Below are 27,114 nucleotides of genomic sequence, written 5' to 3'. Positions count from 1 at the left end.
TATTTTTTTGTCACTTGTGCTTTTGGTGTCTTAGCTAAGAAACTGTTGCCTAACCCAAGATCACAAATATTAATGCTTATGTTTTCTTCCAAAAGTTTTATAGCTTTAGTGCTTACATTTAGGTTTTGCATAATTTTGAGTTAATTTTTGTGTATGGTATGATGTAGGAGTCCAGCTTCCTTCTTTTGCCTGTGGATATCTAGTTGTTTCAGTTGTTACCATTTTTGAAAAAAGGTATTTCCCCTTTGAATTGTATTGGTACTTTGGTCAAAAATTAATTGACGTTAATTAGGTTTATCTCTGGGTTCTGTTCTGTTGATGTATATATCTGTCCTTATGCTAGTATACATTGATTAATTTTCAAATGTTGAGCTTTTATCCCTGGAATAAACCCCACTTGGTCATGGTGTATAATTCTTTATATATATATGTGTGTGTATATATATATATATAAAATATAATTGAATTCTATTGGCTAATATTTTGTTAAGGATTTATGAGGGAATGTTGGTGTTTGTTTTCTCTTCTTTACTCTCTTTATCTGGTTTTGGTATCATAAGGTGAATTTGAGAAGTGTTCCCTTCTTTTCTGTTTTCTGGAAGAGATTGTGTAAAACTGATGTTAATTCTTGTTTAAATGTTTGGTAGATTCTCCAGTGAAACCATCTGGGCCTAGAGATTTTCTTTTAAGTTCTATTTCCTTAATATTTACAGGGCTTGTCAAATTATCTCTTTCATAGTGGGTGAGTTGTGGTAGTTTGTGTTTTTAGAGGAATTGGCCCATTTTTGTCTAAGTTGTTAAATTTATGTGGGTAGGGTTCTTTGTGGCATTGTCTTATTATTCCTTTGATGTATGTGGGATTTGTAGTGATAACCGATTTCATTCCCAGTATTGTAATTTGTGTCTTCTGTTTTTGTTAATCTTGCTAGAGGTTTGTTGATTTTACGGATCCTTTCAAAGAAGTAGCTCTTTTTTTGTTTCCTTGATTTTTTTTCTCTATTGTCTTTCTGTCTTCAATTTCATTGACTTCTGCTTGTTATTATTTCCTTACTTCTTCTTGCTTTGCATATATATTACTCTTTTTTTTTGGCCACGCTGCACCCCTTGTGGGATCTTAGTTCCGCGACCAGGGATTGAACCCAGGCCCTCAGCAGTGAGAGCGCAGAGTCCTAACCACTGGATTGCCAGGCAAGTCCCTATATTACTCTTCTTTTACTAGATTTTTGAGGTGAGAGCTTTAGATTGATGATTTAGACTTTCCCTCTTTATAATGTATGTATTTAGTACTACAAATTTCCCTCCTGCACTGCTTTAGCTGTACCCCATGAATTTTGTCATGCTGTATTCTGATTTTCATTCAGTTCAATATATTTTTAAATTTCCCTTGAGACCTCCTCTTTGACGCATGCATTATTTAGAAGTGTATTGTTTCGTTTCCATGTGTTTGGAGGTTTTCCTGTTGTCTTTCTGTTGTTGATTCTCATTTGATTGCATTGTTGTTAAGGAACACACTCCTTTTGATTTCACCTCTTTTATTTATTGATTGATTGATTGCTGTTCTGATCTATCTATGAATCTATCTATCTATGTATTTAAGCCACGTCATGTGGCACACGGGATCTTACCTCCCTGACCAGGGACCTAACCCATGCCCCCTGCAGTGGAAGCACAGAGTCTTAACCACTGGACCGCCAGAGAAGTCCGTCCCCCTCACCTCTTTCAAATTTGTTGACATTAGTTTTATGGCCCTGGATATGGCCTAGCTTGGTATGTGTCCTGTGGACACTTGCAAAGCCCGGTATCTTTTTTTTTTTTTTTTTTTTTTTTATTTTTGGCTGCATTGGGTCTTTGTTGCTGTGTGTGGGCTTTCTCTAGTTGTGGCGAGCTGGGGCTACTCTTTTTTTTTTTTTTTTTTTTTTTTTTGCGGTACGCGGATCTCTCACCGTTGTGGCTTCTCCCGTTGTGGAGCACAGGCTCCGGACCTGCAGGCTCAGTGGCCATGGCTCACGGGCCCAGCTGCTCCACGGCATGTGGGATCCTCCCGGACCGGGGCACGAACCCTTGTCCCCTGCATCGGCAGGCGGACTCTCAACCACTGCGCCACCAGGGAAGCCCTGGGGCTACTCTTTGATGTGGTACGCGGGCTTCTCATTGTGGTGTGTTCTTTTGTTGCGGAACACGGGCTCTAGGTGTGTGGGCTTCAGTAGTTGTGGCACGTGGGCTCAGTAGTTGTGGCACACAGGCTTAGTTGCTCCATGGCATGTGGGATCTTCCCAGACTGGGGCTTGAACCCGTGTCCCCTGCATTGGCAGGAGGATTCTTAACCACTGCGCCACCAGGGAAGCCCCTCTCCTCTCAGTCTTAATCTTAAAAGCAGAGTGTTTTTGGTTCCACAAGCTTGTGTTCAGCAAGTAACTGACCCCGGAAACAGACTGTAATGTCTATTATGTGATTAGAATGACATTTCATTTCAGCTTAATCATGCCATACTTCAAGCATAGACATGTGGGAAGTTCCTTACTCATTACACAAAACTTATTTCACCACTCCTGCTATTTCCTTTATTTGAGGTTGACTTGTCCTCTTGTAGAAGTGTTGTTTCCACAGCAATACATTTCACAATGCACATCTTAAGGGAATATACTTTTTTTTTTTTTTTTTGGCTGCGTTGGGCCTTTGTTTCTGTATGTGGGCTTTCTCTAGATGTGGCAAGCGGGGGCTACTCTTCACTGCGCTGCGCGGGCTTCTCATTGTGGTGGATTCTTTTGTTGTGGAGCACGGGCTCTAGGCGTGCAGGCTTCAGTAGTTGTGGCACATGAGCTCATTAGTTGTGGCTCACGGGCTCTAGAGCACAGGCTCAGTAGTTGTGGCGCACAGGCTTAGTTGCTCCGCGGCATGTAGGATCTTCACAGACCAGGGATCAAACCCGTATCCCCTGCATTAGCAGCGGATTCTTAACCACTGCTTCCCCAGGGAAGTCAGCACAATGCACATCTTTGCAGAGTGAGCAAAAGCTCTGATATGTGCCTGGAAGCCTTGTTTTCTAGTCAAGAAGTACATGGTATTCCCTCAGCCTTTCCTGCACTTAACTTTGTGTTTCCTTTTGGATAACTGTTTGGTGGTTTTCTCCATTTAGTATAGGTGCTGGGTTAAAATGTACCTAAGGGATTTTGCTGTATAATATGCACCATTATTAAAGTGTTCAGGCTGTGGCTGGTGACTGCCAGCGAAGTTGCTGTGTGCTGCAGTAAATGGAGTAGATGTAGGAGATGTTATAGAGACATGAGCTAAACATTCTGTCACTTGGCACAATATCCAACTTATTGCTAAGACAATTTGGGGTGACTACCTCTTTGTTGCTTTCAGGGACTTTCTTACAGCTTTTACTGCAAGAAAAAAAAAAAAAAGAACTGAATGAACTGGGGATGGCCAGTGGGGAAAAGACTTTTTGAAAGATTTCCCTGACTTTCAATTATGAGCATATTTAATGGCTTCATGTTTTTCCTTCTTTCGAACTAAATTGACTAGATTGTACTTGAACACAGGAAGTCCTTTCTCTATCTTTTCTCATATTTAGTTTCTTCACTTCTTTGCCATCTTTTTTCTTTTCTTTTTTGTTATTTCAGCTAGATGCCTTATTATATGGATATACATTGAAAATATTCAAGAAAGGGGTGAGATATAAATAAGGCAAGATTGCAGAGAGATAGGATATCATTTTAGTTGTGGTTAGCATCCCTTCATCTCATTTATAAATAATAAAACTAGAAGAAAATACGTTGAAGAGATTCATGTGGACTCACATGAGGAATTGTAGAGAACATTTTAGTGATAATTCCCCGTATTCCAAGCTTCATTATTTCCTCAGTCTTCATCTATTCTGAAGATGTATTAAACGGCATCCATTGAGTGCTTTTTGGTTCCCCATAACATTTGACTTTTTTGACAGGGAATAGGTTAGTTATCACAGGAGCCTTAGTGTCAGTTCAGTGAGTTTTAATGATTGTATATATCCATGTAGCCACCACCTGAAATAAGGTGTAGTATGATTCCATCACCCCAGAAAGCTTCCTCATGCCTTTTTCTAGTTGGTTCTCTTCCCCAGCCCCCTCACACCCTCTGCCCCAGGCAACCACTCATTTTTATTAATGATGGATTAGTTTTCCTACTCCAGAACTTCATATAAATCAAATATGTTGTGTAACTCTTTTGTGCTTGGCTTCTTTTACTCAGCATAATGTGTTTTAGACTCACCCAAGCTGCTGTGTCATATTCATTCCTTTTTATTTCCATTGTATGAGAATATACCAGGTTATCCAACCTGTTGATGGGTTGTTTCCAAATCTTTTTGAAGACATATGTTTTTATTTCTCTTGGGTAAATAAATACCTAGGAATAGGATTTCTAGGTCATAGGATAGATGTGTGTTTAATGTAAAAACAGACTGCCAAACAGATCTCCAAAATGATTGTATTATTTTATATTCCTGCCAGCAGTGTATGAGAGTTCCACTTGGTACATATCCTGGTACGTGTTTGGTTTTGTCAGTCTTTATTTTAGTGGGTGTGAAATGGTATTTCCTTCAGTTTTCATTTGCATTGCTCTGAAAACTGATAATACTGACGTCTTTCCATGTGCTTATTGGCCATTTGTATATATTCTTTTATGAAATGTCTCCTCCAGTCTCATTTTTTATTCGGTTGTTTGTCAGTTTGTTGTTGAATTGTAGGAGTTCGTTATATATTCTGGATATGTGTGCTTTGTCAGATATAAATGCTATTATTGAGTATTTCTTTTTATGGTGTGTTTTGATGAGCAGAAATTTTAAATTTTGTTCAAATTTATCTCTTATTTTTTCTTTTATGGTTAGTGCTTTTTGTGTCCTAAGAAGTCTACCTATCCTGAGGTTGAGGTAATTTCTCCTTTCCTTCTTTCCTTTTTTTTTTTTTAAAGAACCCGTATCATTCTGGCTTGTATGTTTAGGTTTTTGATGTCTTGATTATTTTTATATTTAAACAGTTGCTTAAAAAATTCAAACAATGCAGAAAAATATAGAAAACAAAATGAAAGTTAATAGTTTGATGTTTCTCTTTCTAGGCCTCCTCTGTCCAGTACAGTCCTCACTAACCATATGTGGCTGCTGAGCATTAAAATGTGGCTAGTCTAAATTGAGATGTGTTTTAAGTGTAATGTATGCACTAATTTTTGAACAGTTAGTAAGAAAAAAATAAGCAAACTATCTCAATTTTTGTACCAATTTCATTATTGAAATGGTAACATTTTTAATTTATTGGGTTAAATAGAATAAATGATTAAAATTCACTTCACTTTTACATTTTTAATATGGATACTATAAAATTTTAAATTATACATGTGACTCTCATTTGTTGTTTCCATTATATTTCAGTTGAATAGCTCTGTTCTAGACTTTTCCCTAAGCATTTAGTAATCTTTGTATCTGTGCTGGGAATTTTTTTTTCACATATAAAAGGTAGTTTTACTTACAAAAATGGAGTCATCCAAGCTTGTTTTCCTGAAATTTGTCATTTTTGCTTAAAAACATAAATACCCACTGACACATATCATGTTAGTGCCTGTATTGATAGATTTATCTGATATTCCTGTTAATGGCTGCATAGTGTTCTGTATTGGATGTTCTGTAATTTATACAACCATTTCCCTATAGGGACATTTAGTTTATTTACCGTTTTGCTTTTTTTTTTTTTTTTTTTTTTTTTTGTGGTACGCGGGCCTCTCACTGTTGTGGCCTCTCCTGTTGCGGAGCACAGGCTCCGGACGGACGCACAGGCTTAGCGGCCATGGCTCACGGGCCCAGCCGCTCCGCGGCACATGGGATCTTCCCAGACTGGGACACGAACCCGTGTCCCCTGCATCGGCAGGTGGACTCTCAACCACTGCGCCACCAGGGAAGCCCTACCGTTTTGCTTTTTGGTAAATAGTGTGTTTGTAGACACTGCTTCATATTTAGAAAGGTGATAAAAACTCATTAGCGTTTTCTTCTCAAGTAGAAATGGTTATCGCAGCTAGGATGGGTGAATTGTGTAGAGGAAGTCAGGGTTCCCTTGTAAAGGACAAAATGGCTTCAGAGCTCTAATCAGAACAGTCTTAGGGGAGCAGACCCTTTAAATACAGTGTATTTCTCCTGCTGGAGTTCAAACTGCCTCTCTTTTGTTCATGATCAGTTAGTTACACAGCAAGTTTAGGCTGGATGGAGGGTCACAAAGAAAAAGAAGCCAGAATTCTGTGCCTTGGCTTAGGAGAGTTTTTAATGCCCACTGTGTAAAAGTTCTTTCGAAAAGCTCTTCTCTTCTGCAATTATTTTCCTTTTTTTCTGAGCAAAACAACGTTCCTAATATTTATAAAACTTAGTATATGGCCAGTCATTTTGTGGGAAGAAAGTCCCATAAGAGAACCAATTAGTAAGTGTTAGCAAGAACAAGTGAGATGAGATTATTTAAATATACTTTGGTCGGTTTAACATCTGTTTGTGAGTGTTGAAATGGGCCAGCATGTTATTTCCATAAATGTGACCTGGGAAATGTGCCTTCTTTTCAATTAGCACATGTAACTGATAAATCCAGACCTTGAAGTAGCTTTTAGAGGAAGGGAGGGAAGTGGACAGATGGGAGCAGCTGCTCCAGCAGAGGTGTGTCAAGCAATTCATCACCGTTTTATCTCCAGGCCAGAATTGTTTCAGTTCCTAAACTGGGAATTGAGTCTGTGATCTGACTCCATGCCTAGGAATTCCTTTAAAACAGCAAGGTCATGAACTTTATCTTAAGACTGGTAAAGTTAATTTCCCTTTTCAGTTAGCAGTTTGCCTTTAGAATTTTGGAACTAAAATGTTTCCTTGCTGAGGCTTTTATTTTCCCCTTCCCTGACAAATGTTCTGGCTTATTTAGGATTCAAAAAGCCTTTTGAAGGGTGTTTGAATGTGTGTGTTCTTTTAAATTTGTGGGGTACAGAGTGCCAGGAATAAAAGTTAGCACTCCTTGTGTTAAAATATGATGATTTTATTGTATTTTTCCATGAAACAAAACCTGGAAGGAAGTTTTTGTCTTGTTTTATTTTTTAAATTTCTTGGCTGCTCTGCACAGTGTGTGGGATCGTAGTTCCCTGACCAGGGTTCAGATCTGCACCCGCTGCAGTGGAAGCGTGGAGTCTTAACCACTGGACTGCCAGGGAAGTCCCTGGAAGGAAAAGTTGAATGAACTTTGCAAGCAGTTTAAAAAGTAGAATTATTTCCAGATCTTAAACCCTGGATTGAGGCACAACTAGAGTGCTGCTCTTAGATTTTCTGTTGATTCTTTCATGAAGTTATTTGATGCTCAGAGCCTGGTCTGAGTCGTTTTAAAATTTCTAGTTATGATTGGATTTTGGAACCATTTTGCAGGCAACTATATATTGCTTCCTTAGAGAACTGGAAAGTTCCACTGATCTGGGTCCTTTGGCAGTAAGTTGACACTTTGTTGAGGCTAGTCAGCACTCCTGGCTGGAGGCTTGAAATTGCCGGTGTGTGCCTCCTGCCAGTGTTGAGTTATTCGTGAACAAATATAAAAACCATATATATCTGAATTTTGTTACCACTAGATTGTGTTCACTTTTCTTTTTATTTATTTGAGGATTCTTAGCTCTTGGTCAGACTCTTCTTATAGCTTTTTTTTTGGCTGTGTTGCGCCTTCGTTGCTGCGCGTGGGCTCTCTCTAGTTGTGGTGAGCAGGGGCTACTCTTTGTGGCGGTGTGCAGGCTTCTCATTGTGGTGGCTTCTCTTGTTGCGGAGCATGGGCTCTAGGTACGCGGGCTTCAGTAGTTGTGGCACGTGGGCTCAGTAGTTGGGGCTCGCAGGCTCTAGAGCGCTGGTTCAGTAGTTGTGGTGCACGGGGCTTAGTTGCTCCACAGCTTGTGGGATCTTCCCGGACCAGGGCTCGAACCCGTGTCCTCTGCATTGGCAGGCGGATTCTTAACCACTGTGCCACCGGGGAAGCCCTATAGCTATTATTTTGAGCATCTTGTGTTTATAATAGAGAGAAGAAAATACTGTCATGAATATTCCTGTTGCTGGTTCCTTCTTTGCAAGTAGGTAGAGTATAATCATGTGCTTTTGACTTGGGCAGTTCTGCCATGAAAATGCAGTTTTCCGCTTGAGTTGTAGCCACTCCATGCCACAGGGACTGGCGCGTGCCCACAGGCAAAGCAATATAACTGGGCTCTCTCAGCCGCCTCCCTTCTTCTGGCATTTGACTCCACTCCAATGTCTGCCTGGTTTTTGTTGCTCTTCAGTGCCTTTAAATACTTGTTTTTCATGTTTTGTCCAGAGTTTATCATTGTTACCTGACTGTGGGAGGGTTAGTCCAAAAAAGACACTCCACTATTACTGTGTTATTTCATTTAAAAATAGCTTCTCTCTTTACTCTCCTACCACAGTTATGTGTTTAACCTTGCCATTCAGCTTCATCTATGACAGGGACTTCCCAGGCGGTCCAGTGGTTAAGGCTGCACGCTTCCAATGCAGGGGGTGCGGGTTCGATCCCTGGTTGGGGAACTAAGATCCCACCTGCCACATGGTATGGCCAAAAAAAAACAAAAAAGCAAAAAAAAAACTTCAGCTATGACATATACATTATAATTACTTTCTGAAAATTCTTTATGGGCTTTGAGTAGTACTACATACTAATACATTAAATGTTTAAGGTGCTATAGAAAAACAACTAGCCAGTAACCGTGGTGAAATTTGTGTTCTGTTGATGGCCAAATAACCCACAGCACATTGTAGCCACAAGTAAGTAACTTGGTTTCCATCTCATTGCCAATATACTCAAAACACACTGTAAAACATTTACCAAAATGATAAAAAAAAAAAAAAAAGATGGTATTGATGAACCTAGTGGCAGGGCAAGAATAAAGACGCAGACAGAGAATGGACTTGAGGACACGGGTGGTGGGGAAGGGGAAGCTGGGGCAAAGGGAGAGTGGCATGGACATATATACACTACGAAATGTAAAATAGCTAGTGGGAAGCAGCTGCATAGCACAGGGAGATCAGCTTGGTGCTTTGTGATCACCTAGAGGGGTGGGATAGGGAAGGTGGGAGGGAGACTCAAGAGAGAGGAGATATGGGGATATATATATATGTATAGCTGATTCACTTTGTAATAAAGCAGAAACTAACACACCATTGTAAAGCAATTATACTCCAATAAAGATATATTTAAGAAAAATGATGCAGTAGATGACCAGGGTTTAGTAGGGTTAAAAGTGAACAATTGACGTACATTTATAAATGCCTAGATTAGTGGTTCTCAAACTATTTGGTCTTAGGACTTCTTTACATTCCTAAAAATTACTGAGAACCCAAAGAGCTTTTGATATCTGTTACTGTATTAGAAATTAAAACTAAGAAATTTAAAACATTTATTTTCAAGTAGTAATAAACTCATTACATGTTAGTAAAACTAACATTTTTATGGAAAATAAGTATATTTTCCAAAACAAAAAAAAAGAATTCAGAAGAATGGCCTTGTTTTACATTTAGTTTAGTATTATCTCTAGAAAGATACTTAGGCAACTAATAACAGTATTTGTCTCAGGGGAGACAGGATTTGGTAACTGGAAGACAGGAGAGAGAAGGGAGGGAGACATATTTTCAAATACTTTTTGAATGTTGTGCCTTGTACATTGATTACCATTTTTTAAAAAGTAAATTATTAAATAAAGCCCTTATCTTCTGGCAGAAAGGTGCTTAAAATAATAGATTTTTTAAAATTATTTTAGGTACATTTATTTAGAGGGGAGAAGAGCCTCAGGAGACACTTCTTCAATCTAAATTCGGTTCCCACTGTCTTTATCTCTCATAGCCCCTTTTCTAACAAAAGAATCTTACAAAACATTCTTTTCTTTTGTAGCACTTACCTCAATTTGTAATTACATGGATTTTCTTGTATATTTTATTTTTTCACCTCTCTGCTCCCTCACTAGACTGTTAGCTCCCTGAGGGCATGAATCAAATCTGTTCACTGTTCTCAATCTAGTACTTGGTTTATAATGGTTTGTCAGTATATATTTATAAAATGAATGAATGAGGATCTGTGGGAAACTCACATCAGTTTCCCATTTGTCAATGCTGAGCAGTTCTGGACAGTTGCCAGAATATAGATATCCTGCCCAAATACCATTTTTGTGTGGGTAAAAAGCTTCCTGCATTTGTTCAGGCTCCTCATAGATTGTATACTAGATGAGCAGTAAGTATTTAGTAAGCATTTTAAAGGTGAGTGTCACAAGAGGGGGCCACAAAAAGTTTTTGTGCTCAGACTTTCATACGTGAAACCATTTTGCTATTTTAAAGATTTTCTTCTCCATCTCATTCTTTGATTTGTTATGTTTTTCTCTAAATAAAATAAACATTAAAAAAAAGACCAAATCTGACTCTAATGCTGGAATAAAGAGCATTACACCAAACATTTCTTCAGGCCTAGATGAAGTTGGCCAAATGTTTCCTTGTGGTGGTTCTTATAGTATTCTTAGCTCATTCACCGCTGGGTTGTCAGAGGCAAGCAGCTGGATTTCAAAGCCAGCAGTTTGTTCATACAGCTACAAGACCCTCCATTGCCGCAAGATCTCCCACTGCCATAGTGATAAGAGCTAGTGCTCTTGCTGTAGCCATTGAGGTCCACTCCTGCCCTTGCCTCAGGTTCCATGTAGTTACATTATTTATAAAAAGAATTATCACCTCTTCTGTGCAAAACAGTGGAGCAGAAGGTTTATAAGCATTACTAGGAAGATGCACAGTGAAGGGTAGTTTCATAGTAAAGTAATTTGTTTCCCTTTTATAAACAGATCTTTAGCTTAGGTTTGCTTAATAAGTATAGGAATGAAGAGCAGAGTGTACTCTTCTGGAAGGTACCTCAGCTCATAGCTTGTTTTATAGATTGTGCCAAACTTTTTTTTTGAGCTATGGTGAACATATTTTCCAAACCAAAAATCAGCATACCTACTCCGCCATTTTTTTTTAATTGTAGATTTACTTACCAGAAGAGTTGTACAGTGGTATAAAAAATAAGTCAACAACATGGATGAACCTGAAAGGCATTGTGCTACGTGAAATAAGCTTCATGGGTTTTTGTTTTCTTTTTTTTCCTAAATGAACACCTTTGCCCCCCCGCCAAAGAAAAGTCAAATGTAGTTATATTTTTTTTTTTTTTTTTTTGCGTTACGCGGGCCTCTCACTGTTGTGGCCTCTCCCGTTGCAGAGCACAGGCTCCGGACGCACAGGCCCAGCGGCCATGGCTCACGGGCCCAGCCGCTCCGCGGCATGTGGGATCTTCCCAGACCGGGGCATGAACCCACGTCCCCTGCATTGGCAGGCGGACTCTCAACCACAGTGCCACCAGGGAAGCCCTGTAGTTATATTTTAAGGAGTAAAGTAAAAGTTGGGATGGGATTGTTCAGGAAGATCCAGGACATAGGGATGCCTTTCCTAGAAGGAAGACGGGAGGTTGACTCTTCAAAAGAGTGGAAAGCTGTATTTTAATTTCCACTTTACTGATCTTTCAGCACAATGTTGGCATCAACACTCCTAGAGCTGCAGCCTGGCCCCACCTCTCTACCCAAAGTAGGATGCTACACCACAGACTAAGCAAAAACCATTGGTCCATATAGAGACTTCCTTTTGATTATGAAGATCATTTTTGCATTGAAGCCTGTACGGCAGAGAAGTAAAAATAGAGTATAGTAGTGACCCAGGACTGTCCCACGACTGTCATCACCTAATTTGTAGAGATCATACACTCTAGGAAATAGCAAGTGTTTGATGGCGGCAAAAGCACCTCTGGGAAAGAATAACTTCGTTGAATACTTGGGTTTTTCTGAGTTTCTTCATCTAATACAAATAACTTCCTGTAGGTATGGGAATTATTGGTCAAGACAGGCTCTTTTGCTTGTTTTTCTAGGCCTTGCTTCCAGTCCATGCCATAGTTGCACATTGCAGAATAGGAGAAGGAAGAGGGCAACGAAGTAACAAAAGTTCTGAAAACAAATACAAGGAAACTAGGGGAACCAAAGAGGAAACAGACATGAGAAATTCAGAAAGAACCCAGACTAGTAGAGAACATGCCCATGTGTTATTTTCCATGGTATATTTATGGAGGCTACAGGTGCCTTGGGAGTTCTATTGTGTATTGTAAATGTTTCATTCTCTGAGCTTTTCTAATCATTATCCCTTTCTAAGTCTTTGTAATATCTGACCTAACATTCTGTTTGAGATGGGATTTTTAGTTCCTGCTGGACCTCTTCTTGTCCCAAAGTAGCAAAGTCTAACACTGATAGCAGTATCACTCTGGGAGCATTTATGGGGACCTGAATCTATGACTTAAACCCAGAATTTCACCTGTGAAAATTCTCATTACTGGGTAGTGGTTGGGTATTTTCATTGTGCAGAGGGCCATGTTTATATGATGAGGTCATAAGCCCCAAGACAGTGGGAACCCAGTCTGCTTGGTTGACTCACCTCTGTATCAGCAGCACCCAGAAGAATTTATGTTAGAAATAGGCACTCAATAAATATTTGTTGAATTAATGAATGATTTTAGGAAGGAGATTAGGGAATGGGTGGTAGGATATTTGAAAGGACAGCCAAAAATGAATCTTAACACTAAAGAATTTGGATTAATATTACTGGAGACCATGTGGACAAACAACTGCTATTTCTTACTTTTTAATAAAGAAGTCTTAGGACTTCCCTGGTGGTGCAGTGGTTAAGAATCCGCCTACCAATGCAGGGGACACAGGTTCGAGCCCTAGTCCGGGAAGATCCCACATGCTGCAGAACAACTAAGCCTGTGTGCCACAATTACTGAGCCTGTGCTCTAGAGCCCGTGAGCCACAACTACTGAAGCCCGCACACCTAGAGCCTGTGCTCTGCAACAAGAGAAGCCACCGCATTGAGAAGCCCGCGTACCGCAACGAAGAGTAGCCCCCGCTCGACGCAACTAGAGAAAGCCTGTGCACCGCAACGAAGACCCAACACAGCCAAAAATAAATAAATAAATGTACTATTTTTTTTAAAAAAAGACTGCCATCTCTAGATCCTCTTAAAAAAAAAAAGAAGTCTTATATGTGACATTTTAACTATTTTACCTGTAATATTTCTGTGGTTTCATAGTAAATTATTTAATTTCTCTATTGACAATGTTGTTTAAATATTAAACGTTAACTAAAATTTAATGTGGCTTGTTCTTTTAAACACTTTAAACAACTTAACATAAAATATATTATAAATGTGATTATTATAAACTTACTGGGACTTCCCTGGTTACCCAGTGGTAAAGAATCTGCCTTCCAATGCAGGGGACGTGAGTTTGATCCCTGGTTGGGGAACTAAGATTCCTTTTGCTGCAGGGCAACTAAGCCCGCATGCCACAACTACTGAGCTTGACCACCTCAACTAGAGAGCCTGTGTGCCACAAACTACAGAGCCCATGCGCCCTGGAGCCCACACGCCACAAATAGAAGCCCACGTGCTGCAGCTAAGACCCAACACAGCCAAATAAATAAATAAAAACACCGAGATTTTAAAAAAACAACAACAACTTATAACTATCTGGTTTGGAGTAAACTGCTGGCTAATTTCCAGTTATCTTGATTTTTTGCACTTAATAGAAAACTAAGAAAGGGGGATTTTAATCAGCCACAGAGAAGTTATTGTCGTATCTGCTATTTTTGTCTTTACCTTACACTCCCTATGGGTGTTACTGAGAAGAAGGAAAGGGGTTACTACTATTCCTTTCCACGTACAGAAACCCATTTTAGACCCTCTGGACGTTCCATTTGTAATGCTAAATTATTTTTACAAAATTAGTTTGATTTATGCAGTGTCGCATTCTGGCTAACAACATAGTCTTTAAGCTGACTGTTTAATCCTTTCAGCACAACTCTGACAGACTTAAAAATATCCTTGCTTTCTGTCAGTGCTAGAAAGTACCAGAACAGTATTGACTGTTTTCTTGCCCCAGGACATGGAGTCATCTCCCATTCGGTCCTGGTTCTTTTTAGTGGAGAGTAATAGTAGAGATCAAAACCTGGGCTTATGAATGGTGGTGACCAGCAAAAGTACTGCTGTTGCTGTTACACTAATTTTAGTGACAGAGCTTTGTTTTCCTATTCATTGTAAGATATTGCCTGCATACAAAAAACATACGTAATGTATACCTAAGAAATACAAACAAAACAAACATCCATACACTCATTACCCAGCTTAAGAAAGGAAGCATTATTATTATTATTATTTTTTTTTGTGGTACGCGGGCCTCTCACTGTTGTGGCCTCTCCTGTTGTGGAGCACAGGCTCCGGACGCGCAGGCTCAGCGGCCATGGCTCACGGGCACAGCTGCTCGGTGGCATGTGGGATCTTCCCGGACCGGGACACGAACCCGTGTCGCCTGCATTGGCAGGCGGACTCTCAACCATTGCGCCACCAGGGAAGCCCAGGAAGCATTATTAAACTTTAGAAATTCCCTGTGTATCCTTCTGTTTTGCATCCCCTTTCAACCCCAAAGAGGTAACTACCATCTTAACTTTTATTTTTGTCATTCTCTTACTTTAGTTTTTTTTTGTTACCATGTATGTACCCTGAAACATTTATCATTTAGTTTTGCTCATTTTTGAACTTGAAATATGTTGTCTTACAGTATGTATTCTCCTTTGACTGATTTTTTTTCAGTCAACCTTACTTTGAGATCCACATTGATGTGGTAGCGTTAGTTCAGTCATATTCACTGCTTTATTATATTCCATAGTATGCCACAATTTTTGCATTTTCCTCTATTGTTTCCCATTTATTGCTCTTGGAAAAATATTGCTGTGAACATTCCCATACACGTTTCCTTATGCACGTGTGTAGGTGTTTCTCCAGGTCATTGTTTTGGGACATGTTTTTAACCATGACCCCATAGTAAGAAATATAATAAGGCAAAATGCACTATTTATGTGTAATGAGGTAAAAATATAACATTTTATTCCATTCACTTTCATTAAAATAAAATACTGGTTGTGACCCACTAAATTGATTCATGATCCATTGGGTTAAAACCAGCAGTTTGAGAACTGCCCTAAGAGTGAATTTGCTGGGTCTAGAATATGTTTAAATGTTAACCTAAGAAGATTATGTCTTTGTTTTTCTAAGTGGTTGAACCCGTCTAGCAGCAAGTGAGAGTTCCTATTGCTCCAATCCTTGGCATTGGCAAACTTCGGAATTGCCAGTTTCATGAGTGTGAAATGGTATGTCCTGTAGCTTTAATTTGCATTTCCCCATTACTGATTGAATTATCTAGTGGGGAGACAATTTTGTTTACTATTAGAGTGCACTTTGATGTTCATCTAAATATAAAGTACGTCTTCACCGTTCTTGGATCTTGAGGCTTTTGAAAATCTGATGAAAGTTAAGGACCTACCTCCTAGAAAAATTACACATATACAATTATCTGTAAATTTGACATACAATACCAGAGAGTTCTTGACCATTTTAGGACCTTTAGAGGAAGAGATAGCTGGTAAAAAGTTCCCAGGGACTCCCAGTAACACAGATGGCTGATTTCTCTGTTCCATCTGAGTCATTTACTGTGCTGGGTTGAGGCTTCCCTCCTCCACACCAACGCCCCCACCTCCATCCTGAGGCTTTCTGGAGAAGTGTGATATGGCCTGCAGCTTTGCATTGATGGCAGAATTTGTTGTTGTCCATCATGGGATACCAGCATGCGTAACACTGTGTGTATAGACAGTGTGTGCTAAAGATGAGTGACAGAGCAGAGGCTGTAAATTCAACACAACCCAAAAAATTGAAGCTGAAAGCAACTAATAATAGACTCTAAGAATATACAGAAGAGAGTGGGCGGGATACATGTTTTTTCTCTGTGAGATGATAGATTGAACCAATTTTATTTAAATCTTAATAGGATAGTCCAGTAGCCTTGAGGCTTTGGTGACGCCTTGGTAACTGATAAGAGTTACATGGACCCCACTTATAGTTAAAATTATTTGTATTATGACACAGTTAATAAGTGGATATAATTCTACATGTATAGATTGATCTTCAGAGAAAAATGGTTTTACTTCCCTTATCTTCCAGTACCATAGATATTTTTCTGCTTGATTTTCCCTAGGGCTTTTCTTACTCATCTAATGCAGGATTTAGAATTTATCCCACTACTTTGGCTCCAAGGAACTTTATTCACTCACTACCCAGCCATGTGCCTCAACACCCAGTCAGTGGTTAAGACTAATTAGATGCATTATGCTCTTCAGAGACACCGCCAGCTCTTCCCTGACTTCCGCTCCAAAGTCCCCAAGTCTGTGAAATAAAGCTGTCTTGTAGTATAAGGACACTTGTGTTTACTTTCAGAAGGGACCTCCTTCCAGAAGACATTTTTATTTGATTGGATAAGAGGTATGTGTGGGTAAGTCACAAAATGGCTATTCCAAGCTCTATTGGGAGACCAGCATCTGAAAAGGTAGAAAGTACACAAGATTCAGCCAAGTAGAAAACTAGTTCTCTCTCTGGCAGATCGTTTTCAGCTTTCTTTGGAATGTATCCGTTAGCAATGCAAACGTGGGGTTTGATAGCACAATAAACAAAACATTGAAAACTTTAGATGGTACTTATGAAATTGACCCTAGTCAAGTAGACAGTGAAGCACATCCCTATTAGGCCAGAGGTAGTTATCCCTTTATTCTGAATTCAAAACCAGTTACTTTTAATGGTCCTGAATATGTCTCCAAATTTGCTTAGGACTGTTATCCCCGGAGAAAAGATAGGAGAATCTGATAGAAGGCAAGCCAGTTGCCTTAGTACTAGGTGGAGGTGGTAATGGTCAGGGAAACTGCTAACAGGCTGCAAAGGCATGGAGTCTCAGGAAAGACTGGCTTCATGGTTTGGCAAATCCAAGGCATGAGATTTGGTGGTTTTGTTGTTTTGTCTTACTTTTTTGCTCTTTAAGAGTCTTTGGGCGGGGGCGGGGGGTGGAGGTTACTTCCCTGGTGGCGCAGTGGTTAAGAATCCATCTGCCAGTGCAGGGGATACGGGTTCGAGCCCTGGTCCGGGAAGATCCCACATGCTGCGGAGCAACTAAGCCCGGGTGCCACAACTACTGAGCCTGTGCTCTAGAGCCCACAAGCCACAGTTACGGAGCCCGAGTACCACAAGTATTGAAGCCCATGCGCGTAGAGCCTGTGCTCCACAACAAAGAGAAGCCACCACAATGAGAAGAACGCGCACCACAATGAAGAGCCCCTGCTCGCAGCAACTAGAGAAAGCCCATGCGCAGCAATGAAGACCCAACTCAGCCAAAAATAAAAATAAAGAAATAAAATTTTTAAAAAAGAGTCTTTGGGGGGAAAAATTAAATGCACGGACTAACTAAAACTTCAACGCTTGATTCACTACACAGCATATCAGCCTCTGCAGAGCTTTGCTATTTTGGAGCCAGTGGTGTGAATGATTCCCTGTTAATAAGAATCTGGCTTTTTTTTTTTTTCCCTATTGGAGAAAAGGAGCTTGTATGCATGTTACCCTACCTCAGCAGTTCTCAAGCTTTATGTTCTCAGGACCTCTTAGCACTCTTCAAAATTATTGAGTGCTAGTGGGGGGCGGGGGTTGAATCGGGAGATTGGAATTGACATATAAACACTGATGATACTATGTGTAAAATAGATAACTAATGAGAACCTGCTGTATAACATAGGGAACTCTACTCAATGCTGTGTGATGACCTAAATGGGAAGGAAATCCAAAAAAGAGGGGATATATGTATACATATAGCTGATTCATTTTGCTGTGCAGTAGAAACTAACACAGCATTGTAAAGCAAAAAAAAAAAAATTTACTGAGTTGGTTATAACTGCCATTTGTAGTATAAAAGGTTAAAACTGAGAACAATTTTAAATACTTATTCATTTTCAAATTCATTTTCAGAGTTCAATAATGAACTCTGATACATGTTAACATAATATAAACAAGTAACTACATACTACTATTAAAAATTGTTTTTATTGTGGTAAAAGACATAATATATAACATACTATTTTAACCTTATTTAAGTGTACAGTTAAGTGGCACTAAGTACATTCACATTGTTAGGCAGCTCTCACCATCATCCATCTCCTGAATTTTTCACCTTCCTATACTGAAACTCTGTCCCCGTTAAACACTAACTCCCCGTTCCCCTCCCCAGGGGGCACCTACCAATATACTCTCTGACTCTGAATTTGACTATTCTAGGTACCTTGTATAAGTGGAATCAAACAGTATTTGTCTGCACCTAATGTATATGGGAATGCGTTTTTAAGGTTAACTTAATATATGTCTTGCAAACAGATTGTATCTTCTTTTTTTTCCCCCTGTGCTATACAGTAGGCCCTCACCAGCCATCTACTTTGTACACAGTAGTGTACGTACATCAATCCCAATCTCCCAGTCCATCCCACCCACCCCCCTCCTTGGTGATCATACGTTTGTTCTCTACATCTGTGTCTCTATTTCTGCTTTGCAAATAGGTTTGTCTGTACCATTTTTTAAAATTACACATATGTGTTAATATACGATATTTCTTTTTCTGACTTATTTTGCTCTGTATGACAGTCTCTCAGTTCATCCACGTCTCTGCAAATGGCACAATTTCGTTCCTTTTTATGGCTTACTAATATTCCATTGTATATATGTACCACATCTTCTTTATCCATTCCTCTGTTGATGGGCGTTTAGGTTGCTTAATGAGTATATTTACCAACAGATTAGAGTCATGGTGTGATTTTCTCTCTTTAATGTCTGGTTTAATAGAAGATAGCTGGATTCTCAGGTCTGCTGCTCCATTCAGTCTTTTTTTTTTTTGACTGTGTTTGGTCTTCATTGCTCTCTGCAGGCTTTCTCTAGTTGCAGCGAGTGGGGGCTACTCTTTGTTGCAGTGTGCTGGCTTCTCATTGCAGTGGCTTCTCTTGTTGCAGAGCACGGGCTCTAGGCACGCAGGCTTCAGTCGTTGTGGCACGTGGGCTCAGTAGTTGTGGCTCACGGGCTCTAGAGCGCAGGCTCAGTAGTTGTGACGCATGGGCTTCATTGCTCTGTGGCATGTGGGATCTTCCCGGACCAGGGCTCAAACCCATGTCCCCTGTATTGGCAGGCGGATTCTAAACCACTGTCCCACCAGGGAAGCCCTGTTCAGTCTGTTTTAATATGTTATTTTGGTTGAATGATATGAAGAAAAGCCAGCCTCATACAGATACGTAGTTGGCAAAGGAAGGCGTATTTTAATAGCTGTTTAGATAATTTTGGATATCATTTTGTGGTACTACAGCAAAATATGAATGATGGTAGTTTTTCTTTAAGAAAGTTTATTACAACTTTTTTTTTGTTATAGCAAAACTGAAGAGTCTAAATACCAATCAATATGTGACTAATGAAATATAGTATATCTACACAATAGAATATAATGCAGCTATTAAACACTGAGATCAGTATGTACTTATGGGGAAAGCCTCTGAAGTACATCATTTAAAAAAATACAGGAGACTAGAAGTAGCAGTTTAATGAGAGGTTAAGCCAGCAGGAGCCTAGCTTCTTGGCTTCAAAGTCCCAATCTGCTACTTCCTAATTATAGAATACTGAGAAGTGTCTTAATTTCTCTGTGCCTCTCCTACTATGCTTTGGATGAACTCTCTAGCTGAGCCTTATTTTTCTGAGATCTTTAACTCTAAATAATGGTCTCAATTCAGTCATTTAAAATGTCCAGAACTCCCACATTCCCAGTACCTACAACAAAAGGAAGAGGGAGAGAAGGTTCTTTTGCCTTCAGTAACTAGGACATCATTGGCGACCTCCACCAGGTGGTTTCATAGGAGCAGTAAGACAGCCCAAATGGCAGTGGGAGAAGGAAGGAGTGAGGGCTGTGGAAGGGGTAGAGCAAGTGAGGTCAGACTTTTGGAGCAGCTACAGAGGGAAAAGCTAAAATAGAGGAAAGAGGTGTATTTAAACAAGTGACGTTGCTGAGGAGGTGGGAAAAGATGGATGGAATTCTCAGCTCAGGGGCGTGCATTAGTTTTGGAATAGAAGCTATGAGAATACACACTTAGAGCCTCCACGTAGGGAAGTGACCTGGAAGTTAAAAGGGTTCCTGCTTGATAGCTCCTATTTACTCCCTACAGGAAAGAGGAGGTGATGTTAGGGACTCAAAGAGTGTGGTGGTGGTTGGGATGGTCTCTGGGAAATGGGAAAGGGGAGCTTCCTAGACAGTCACTCCCTAGGGTTTCTGAGCGCCTTTAAGAGCAAGCAGGTCTGAGTTTGGAAATGATAGGTTTGTGGGATCTGTGTAGCTCTGTGATTTTCCCTGGAAGCCTTAGAAGCAGGGTTGTAGGCATAGAGCATGCCTTCAGGGACATGCTGCAGGCTGTCTCAGAGGAACTCCAACACCAAAAGGGCCAAAGACAACATCAGCCCTTCCTCCTTATTTTGCTGCAGGCATGCTTCATTAGGCAGCGCAATCCATCAAATAAAGAGAATATTTTATATAACTCCCCTCTTGAAAAAGCAGCACCTTGATTTCCCTGTTTAAAAACGTAATACTAAACATCGACTAGCTTAACAAAACACAGCCACTGGGTGGCTTTATGCATTAGCACCTAATTCATCAGCACACCAAATTCAAATACTTGAGTGTCTTTATTTAATACATGAAGTTCTCCAGTGGTAGTTTCTTATTTTTTTCCTAAGGTTGATTTGTTTGTTTTGTTTTCTTAATTTATTTTTTGGCTGCGCTCAGTCTTCATTGCTGAGCGCAGGCTTTCTCTAGTTGCAGCGAGCAGGGGCTACTCATCGTTGAGGTGCACAAGCATCTCATTGTGGTGACTTCTCTTGTGGAGCATGGGCTCTAGGCGCACGGGCTTCAGTAGTTGCAGCATGCGGGCTCTAGAGTGCGGGCTCAGTAGTTGTGGCGCACGGTCTTAGTTGCTCCGCAGCATGTGGGAGCTTCCCAGACCAGGGCTCAAACCCATGTCCCCTGCATTGGCAGGTAGACTCTTTTTTTTTTTTTTAATTTATTTTCGACCACGTTGGGTCTTCGTTGCTGTGTGCAGACTTTCTCTAGTTGCAGTGAGTGGGGGCTACTCTTCATTACAGTGCACGGGATTCTCATTGCGGTGGCTTCTCTTGTTGCGGAGCACAGGCTCCAGGCACATGGGCTTCAGTAGTTGTGGCACGCGGGCTCAGTAGTTGTGGCACGCGGGCTCTAGAGCACAGGCTCAGTAGTTTTGGCGCACGGGTTTAGTTGCTCCATGGCACGTGGGATCTTCCCAGACCAGGGCTCAAACCCATGTCCCCTGCATTGGCAGGCAGATTCTTAACCACTGTACCACCAGAGAAGTCCTGGCGGGCGGATTTTTAACCACTGGACCACCAGGGAAGTCCCTCCAATGGTAGTATCTTAAAGTTTTTTTTTTTTTTTTTTTTTTTTGCGGTACGCGGGCCTCTCAGTGTTGTGGCCTCTCCCGTTGCGAAGCACAGGCTCCGGACGCGCAGGCTCAGCGGCCATGGCTCACGGGCCCAGCCGCTCCGCGGCATGTGGGATCTTCCCGGACCGGGGCACGAACCCGTGTCCCCTGCATCGGCAGGCGGACTCTCAACCACTGCGCCACCAGGGAAGCCCATATCTTAAAGTTTAATTGCAATGTGGAATCTGAAAACTGATCAGATTTTGTACTGTTATATTAAAATCTTTGGTCTTGCATTTTGAATGAATTTTTTTTTTTTTACCAATATGCATGATTTGTAACACCATGCATTAGTTATTTGGAAAATACTAGTTCACTGGTTTATACAGTTCTAATGTTGACTGATTTCATTAACAAGTTATATTCATTAGTATCACCACCAATCTCATCAGAAAGCCTTTAAGTACCGGGAAGCTGTCCAGCTAACAGTGGTAGATACAAGTTTTCCAGAATTTTAAAGCTCAGAATTATCATTGGCAGCAAATACTGTCAGTTGTTCTCCTTCAAATGACAGACTTCTTTCATTTCTCAGAAATGAGAAGATGTCTGCCAAGTACCCAAGTATGAATAACCATAGTTTATCTGGGAAAGCAGATTTAGCTTGCAACTCAGTTGCACAAATGCTTTTCCTGGAGACCACCACTCTTGGCGGGAGAGCTTTATGCTTACTTCCCATTTCATAAAATAGAATATGAAAAGATATCTATTTAAGAATTAAGGTTTAATAAATTAACCTCATTTTTAATACAATTATATTTCATTACAAATACAATTATAAATACGGTATATAGAATATTTACTTCACTTAATTTTTATTTATTTATTTATTTTTGGCTGCATTGGGTCTTTGTTCCTACACATGGGCTTTCTCTAGTTGCAGCAAGCAGGGGCTACTCTTTGTTGCAGTGCGTGGGCTTCTCATTGCAGTGGCTTCTCGTTGCAGAACACGGGTTCTAGACACGTGAGCTTCAGTAGTTGCAGGACATGGGCTCTGTAGTTGTGGCACGTGGGCCCTAGAGCACACGGGCTTCAGTAGTTGTGGCGCAAGGGCTCTAGGGTGCATGGGCTTCAGTAGTTGTGGCTCGCAGGCTCTAGAGTTCAGGCTCAGTGTTGTGGCACACAGGCTTAGTTGCTCCGTGGATGTGGGATCTGGACCAGGGATCGAACCTGTGTCCCCTGCATTGGCAGGCGGATTCTTAACCACTGCGCCACCAGGGAAGTCCTCACTTAATTTTTTACTGCTTTGGGTTTTTTAATAAAAGCAAGGGTCTTATTTTAGAATAATTTTATAGTGAATAACCTGAATAGTTTATTTCAGACAAGTTGCTAAAATGATAGAGTTCTCATGTATTTTTCATCCAGCTTCCCCTAATTTTAACATCTTACATGACCATGGAACGTTTGTCAAAATTAAGATATCAACAGTGGGACAGAACTTTTAACCAAACTCTAAACTTTATTCCAGTTTTCCCTTGAGTGTCCTTTTGCTATTCCAGGATCCAATCCAGACTATCCCATTGCATTTAGGCAGCAATTTTTTAAATAATACTTTCTCCTTTTCTCTGCCACATTTAAGGAAATAAATAAACGTAAGATTTATGGAAGAGTTGCAGAGATAGAACAGAGAATACCATGTACCCTCCACCCAGGTTCCCCTAATGTGAGCATCTTGCATAATGACAGTGCGTTTGTCCAAAACTAATAGACCAACAAGGCCGCCATGTTTTTATACCATCATGGAGACACCTCCCCTGTAGATATGTCTTAGATATGGGGGGACCTCCACATCTGTGAGCTTCTCACTCTCATGATTTCAAGCTTGGAGTCAGGCAGACCAGGGCTTTGCACCCCACCACAGCCATGTCCTGGAGTGTGACCGCCCTAATTTCAGCTTCCTCCTCCACAAATGGGCAAATGTAGTGCTCGTGGCAGACTCTCAGCAAACTGCTGCTTTGTTCTTAAGTGAAACTGCCTTTTTTTTTTCTTTTCCTTCCTTCCTTCCTTCCTTCCTTTCTTTTCTTCCTTTTCTTTCTTTTTGTTCTTCCTTCCTTGCTTTCTTTTTTTTGAATTTTTATTTTTTATACAGCAGGTTCTTATTAGTTATCTGTTTTATACATATTAGTGTATATATGTTGATCCCAATCTCCCAATTCATCCCACCACCACTACCCCCCTCCCGCCGTTTTCCCCCCTTGGTGTCTATACGATTGTTCTCTACATCAGTGTCTCAGTTTCTGCCCTGCAAACCGGTTTATCTGTACCATTTTTCTAGGTTCCACATATATACGTTAATATACGATATTTGTTTTTCTCTTTCTGACTTACTTCACTCTGTATGACAGTCTCTTCTTTATCCATTCATCTCTTGATGGGCATTTAGGTTGCTTCCATGACCTGGCTATTGTAAATAGTGCTGCAATGAACATTGTGGTACATGACTCTTTGAATTATGGTTTTCTCAAGGGTATATGCCCAGTAGTGGGATTGCTGGGTCATATGATAGTTCTATTTTTAGTTTTTTAAGGAAACTCCATACTGTTCTTCATAGTGGCTGTATCAATTTACATTCCCACCAACAGTGCAAGAGGGTTCCCTTTTCGCCACACCCTCTCCAGCATTTGTTGTTTGTAGATATTCTGATGATGCCCATTCTAACTGGTGTGAGGTGATATACCTCATTGTAGTTTTGATTAGCATTTCTCTAATAATTAGTGATGTTCAGCAGCTTTTCATGTGCTTCTTGGCCATCTGTATGTCTTTTTTGGAGAAATGTCTATTTAGGTCTTCTGCCCATTTTTGGATTGGGTTTTTTTTTTTTTTGCGGTATGCGGGCCTCTCACTGTTGTGGCCTCTCCCACTGCAGAGCACAGGCTCCGGACGTGGATGCGCACGCTCAGCGGCCATGCCTCATGGGCCCAGCCGCTCTGCGGCATGTGGGATCTTCCCAGACCGGGCCACGAACCCGTGTCCCCTGTATCAGCAGGCGGACTCTCAACCACTGCGCCACCAGGGAAGCCCTGTTTGTTTTTTTAATATTGAGCTGCATGAGCTGTTCATATATTTTGGAGGTTAATCCTTTGTCCGTTGATTCATTTGCAAATATTTTTCCCATTCTGAGGGTTGTCTTTCTGTCTTGTTTATGGTTTCCTTTGCTGTGCAAAAGCTTTGAAGTTTCATTAGGTCCCATTTGTTTATTTTTGTTTTTATTTCCATTTCTCTAGGAGGTGGGTCAAAAAGATCTTGCAGTGATTTATGTCAAAGAGTGTTCTTCCTGTGTTTTTCTCTAAGAGTTTTACAGTGTCCGGTCTTACATTTAGGTCTTTAATCCATTTTGAGTTTATTTTTGTGTATGGTGTTAGGGCGTGTTCTAATTTCATTCTTTTACATGTAGCTGTCCAGTTTTCCCAGCACTACTTATTGAAGAGACTGTCTTTTCTCCATTGTATATCCTTGCCTCCTTTCTCATAGATTAGTTGACCATACATGTGTGGGTTTATCTCTCAGTTTTCTATCCTGTTCCATTGATCTATATTTCTGTTTTTATGCCAGTCCTATATTGTCTTGATTACTGTAGCTTTGTAGTATAGTCTGAAGTCTGGGAGGCTGATTCCAACAGCTCTGTTGTTTTCCTTCAATACTGCTTTGGCTATTCGGGGTCTTTTGTGTCTCCATACAAATTTTAAGATTTTTTGTTCTGGTTCTGTAAAAAATGCCACTGGTAATTTGATAGGGATTGCTTTGAATCTGTAGATTGCTTTGGGTTATATAGTCATCTTTAGAATATTGATTCTTCCAATCCAAGAACATGTTATATCTCTCCATCTTTTTGTGTCAGCTTTGATTTCTTTCATCAGTGTCATATAGTTTTCTGAGTACACGTCTTTTACCTCCTTAGGTAGGTTTATTTCTGGGTATTTTATTCTTTTTGTTGCAATGGTGAATGGGATTGTGTCCTTAATTTCTCTTTCTTATCTTTTGTTGTTAGTGTATAGGAATGCAAGAGATTTCTGTGCATTAATTTTGTATCCTGCAACTTTACCAAATTCACTGATTAACTCTAGTAGTTTCCTGGTGGCATCTTTAGGATTCTCTATGTATAGTATCATGTCATCTGCAAACAGTGACAGTTTTACTTCTTTTCCAATTTGGATTCCTTTTATTTCTTTTTCTTCTCTGATTGCCATGGCTACGACTTACAAAACTATGTTGAATAATAATGGCAAGAGTAGACATCCTTGTTTTGTTCCTGATCTTAGAAGAAATGCTTTCAGTTTTTCACCATTGAGAATGATGTTTGCTGTGGGTTTGTCATATATGGCCTTTATTATGTTCAGGTAGGTTCCCTCTATTACCACTTTCTGGAGAGTTTTTATCATAAATGGGTGTTGAATTTTGTCAGAAGCTTTTTCTGCATCTATTGAGATGATCCTGTGGTTTTCTTCTTCAATTTGTTAATATGGTGTATCACATTGATTGATTTGCATATATTGAAGAAACCTTGCATCCTTGGGATAGATCCCACTTGATCATGGTGTATGATCCTTTTAATGTGTTGTTTGATTCTGTATGCTAGTGTTTTGTTGAGCATTTTTGTATCTATATTCATCAGTGATATTGGTCTGTAATTTTCTTTTTTTGTTGTATCTTTGTCTTGTTTTGGTATCAGGGTGATGGTGGCCTTGTAATATGAGTTTGGGAGTATTCCGTCCTCTGCAATTTTTTGGAAGAGTTTGAGAAGGATGGGTGTTAGCTCTTCTCTAAATGTTTGATAGAATTCACCTGTGAAGCCATCTGGTCCTGGACTTTGGTTTGTTGGAAGATTTTTTTTTTTTTGCACTAAGTGGGCCTCTCATTGTTGTGGCCTCTCCCGCTGTGGAGCACAGGCTCCGGATGCACAGCCTCAGTGGCCAGGGCTCATGGGCCCAGCCGCTCTGTGGCATGTGGGATCCTCCTGGACCGGGGCACGAACCCGTGTCCCCTGCATCGGCAGGCGGACTCTGAACCACTGCGCCACCAGGGAAGCCCTGTTGGAAGATTTTTAATCACAGTTTCAATTTCATTACTTGTGATTGGTCTGTTCATATTTTCTATTTCTTCCTGGTTCAGTCTTGGAAGGTTATACCTGTCTAAGAATTTGTATGTTTCTTCCAGGTTGTCCATTTTAGTGGCATAGAGTTGCTTGTAGTAGTCTCTTAACGATGCTTTGTATTTCTGCGGTGTCTGTTGTAACTTCTCCTTTTTCATTTCTAATTTTATCGATTTGAGTCCTCTCACTCTTTTTCTTGGTGAGTCTGGATAAAGGTTTATCAATTTTGTTTATCTTCTCAAAGAACCAGCTTTTAGTTTTATTGATCTTTGCTGTTATTTCCTTTGTTCCTTTTTCATTTATTTCTGATCTGATCTTTATGATTTCTTTCCTTCTGCTAACTTTGGGTTTTGTTTGTTCTTCTTTCTCTAGTTCCTTTAGGTGTAAGGTTAGATTGTTTATTTGAGATTTTTCTTGTTTCTTGAGGTAGGCTTGTATAGCTATAAACTTCCCTCTTAGAACTGCTTTTGCACATCCCATAGGTT

General features: G+C 40.2%; 1 protein-coding gene across 3 annotated transcripts in view; it reads left to right on the top strand.

Annotated features, from left to right (window-relative positions):
* The window catches only part of CFDP1 (craniofacial development protein 1), a 139,521-nt gene that overhangs the window by 54,725 nt on the left and 57,682 nt on the right, over positions 1-27,114 (top strand). The window contains exon 6 of one of the 3 annotated variants that reach the window (XM_060130504.1): positions 12,740-13,196. The exons of the other annotated variants lie outside the window; for them this stretch is intronic. Within the exon in view, the coding sequence (XP_059986487.1) occupies positions 12,740-12,872 (133 nt within the window). The 3' untranslated portion in view covers positions 12,873-13,196. Of the gene's footprint in view, positions 1-12,739; positions 13,197-27,114 lie in introns of those variants that run through there. 3 annotated transcript variants of the gene reach the window in all.

This window comes from Lagenorhynchus albirostris, chromosome 19 (assembly GCF_949774975.1).
Source record: "Lagenorhynchus albirostris chromosome 19, mLagAlb1.1, whole genome shotgun sequence".
NCBI classification, from domain to species: Eukaryota; Metazoa; Chordata; class Mammalia; order Artiodactyla; family Delphinidae; genus Lagenorhynchus; species Lagenorhynchus albirostris.
Note: the sequence above shows the minus strand (reverse complement) of the source record. Positions and strands in the feature narration are given on the sequence as shown.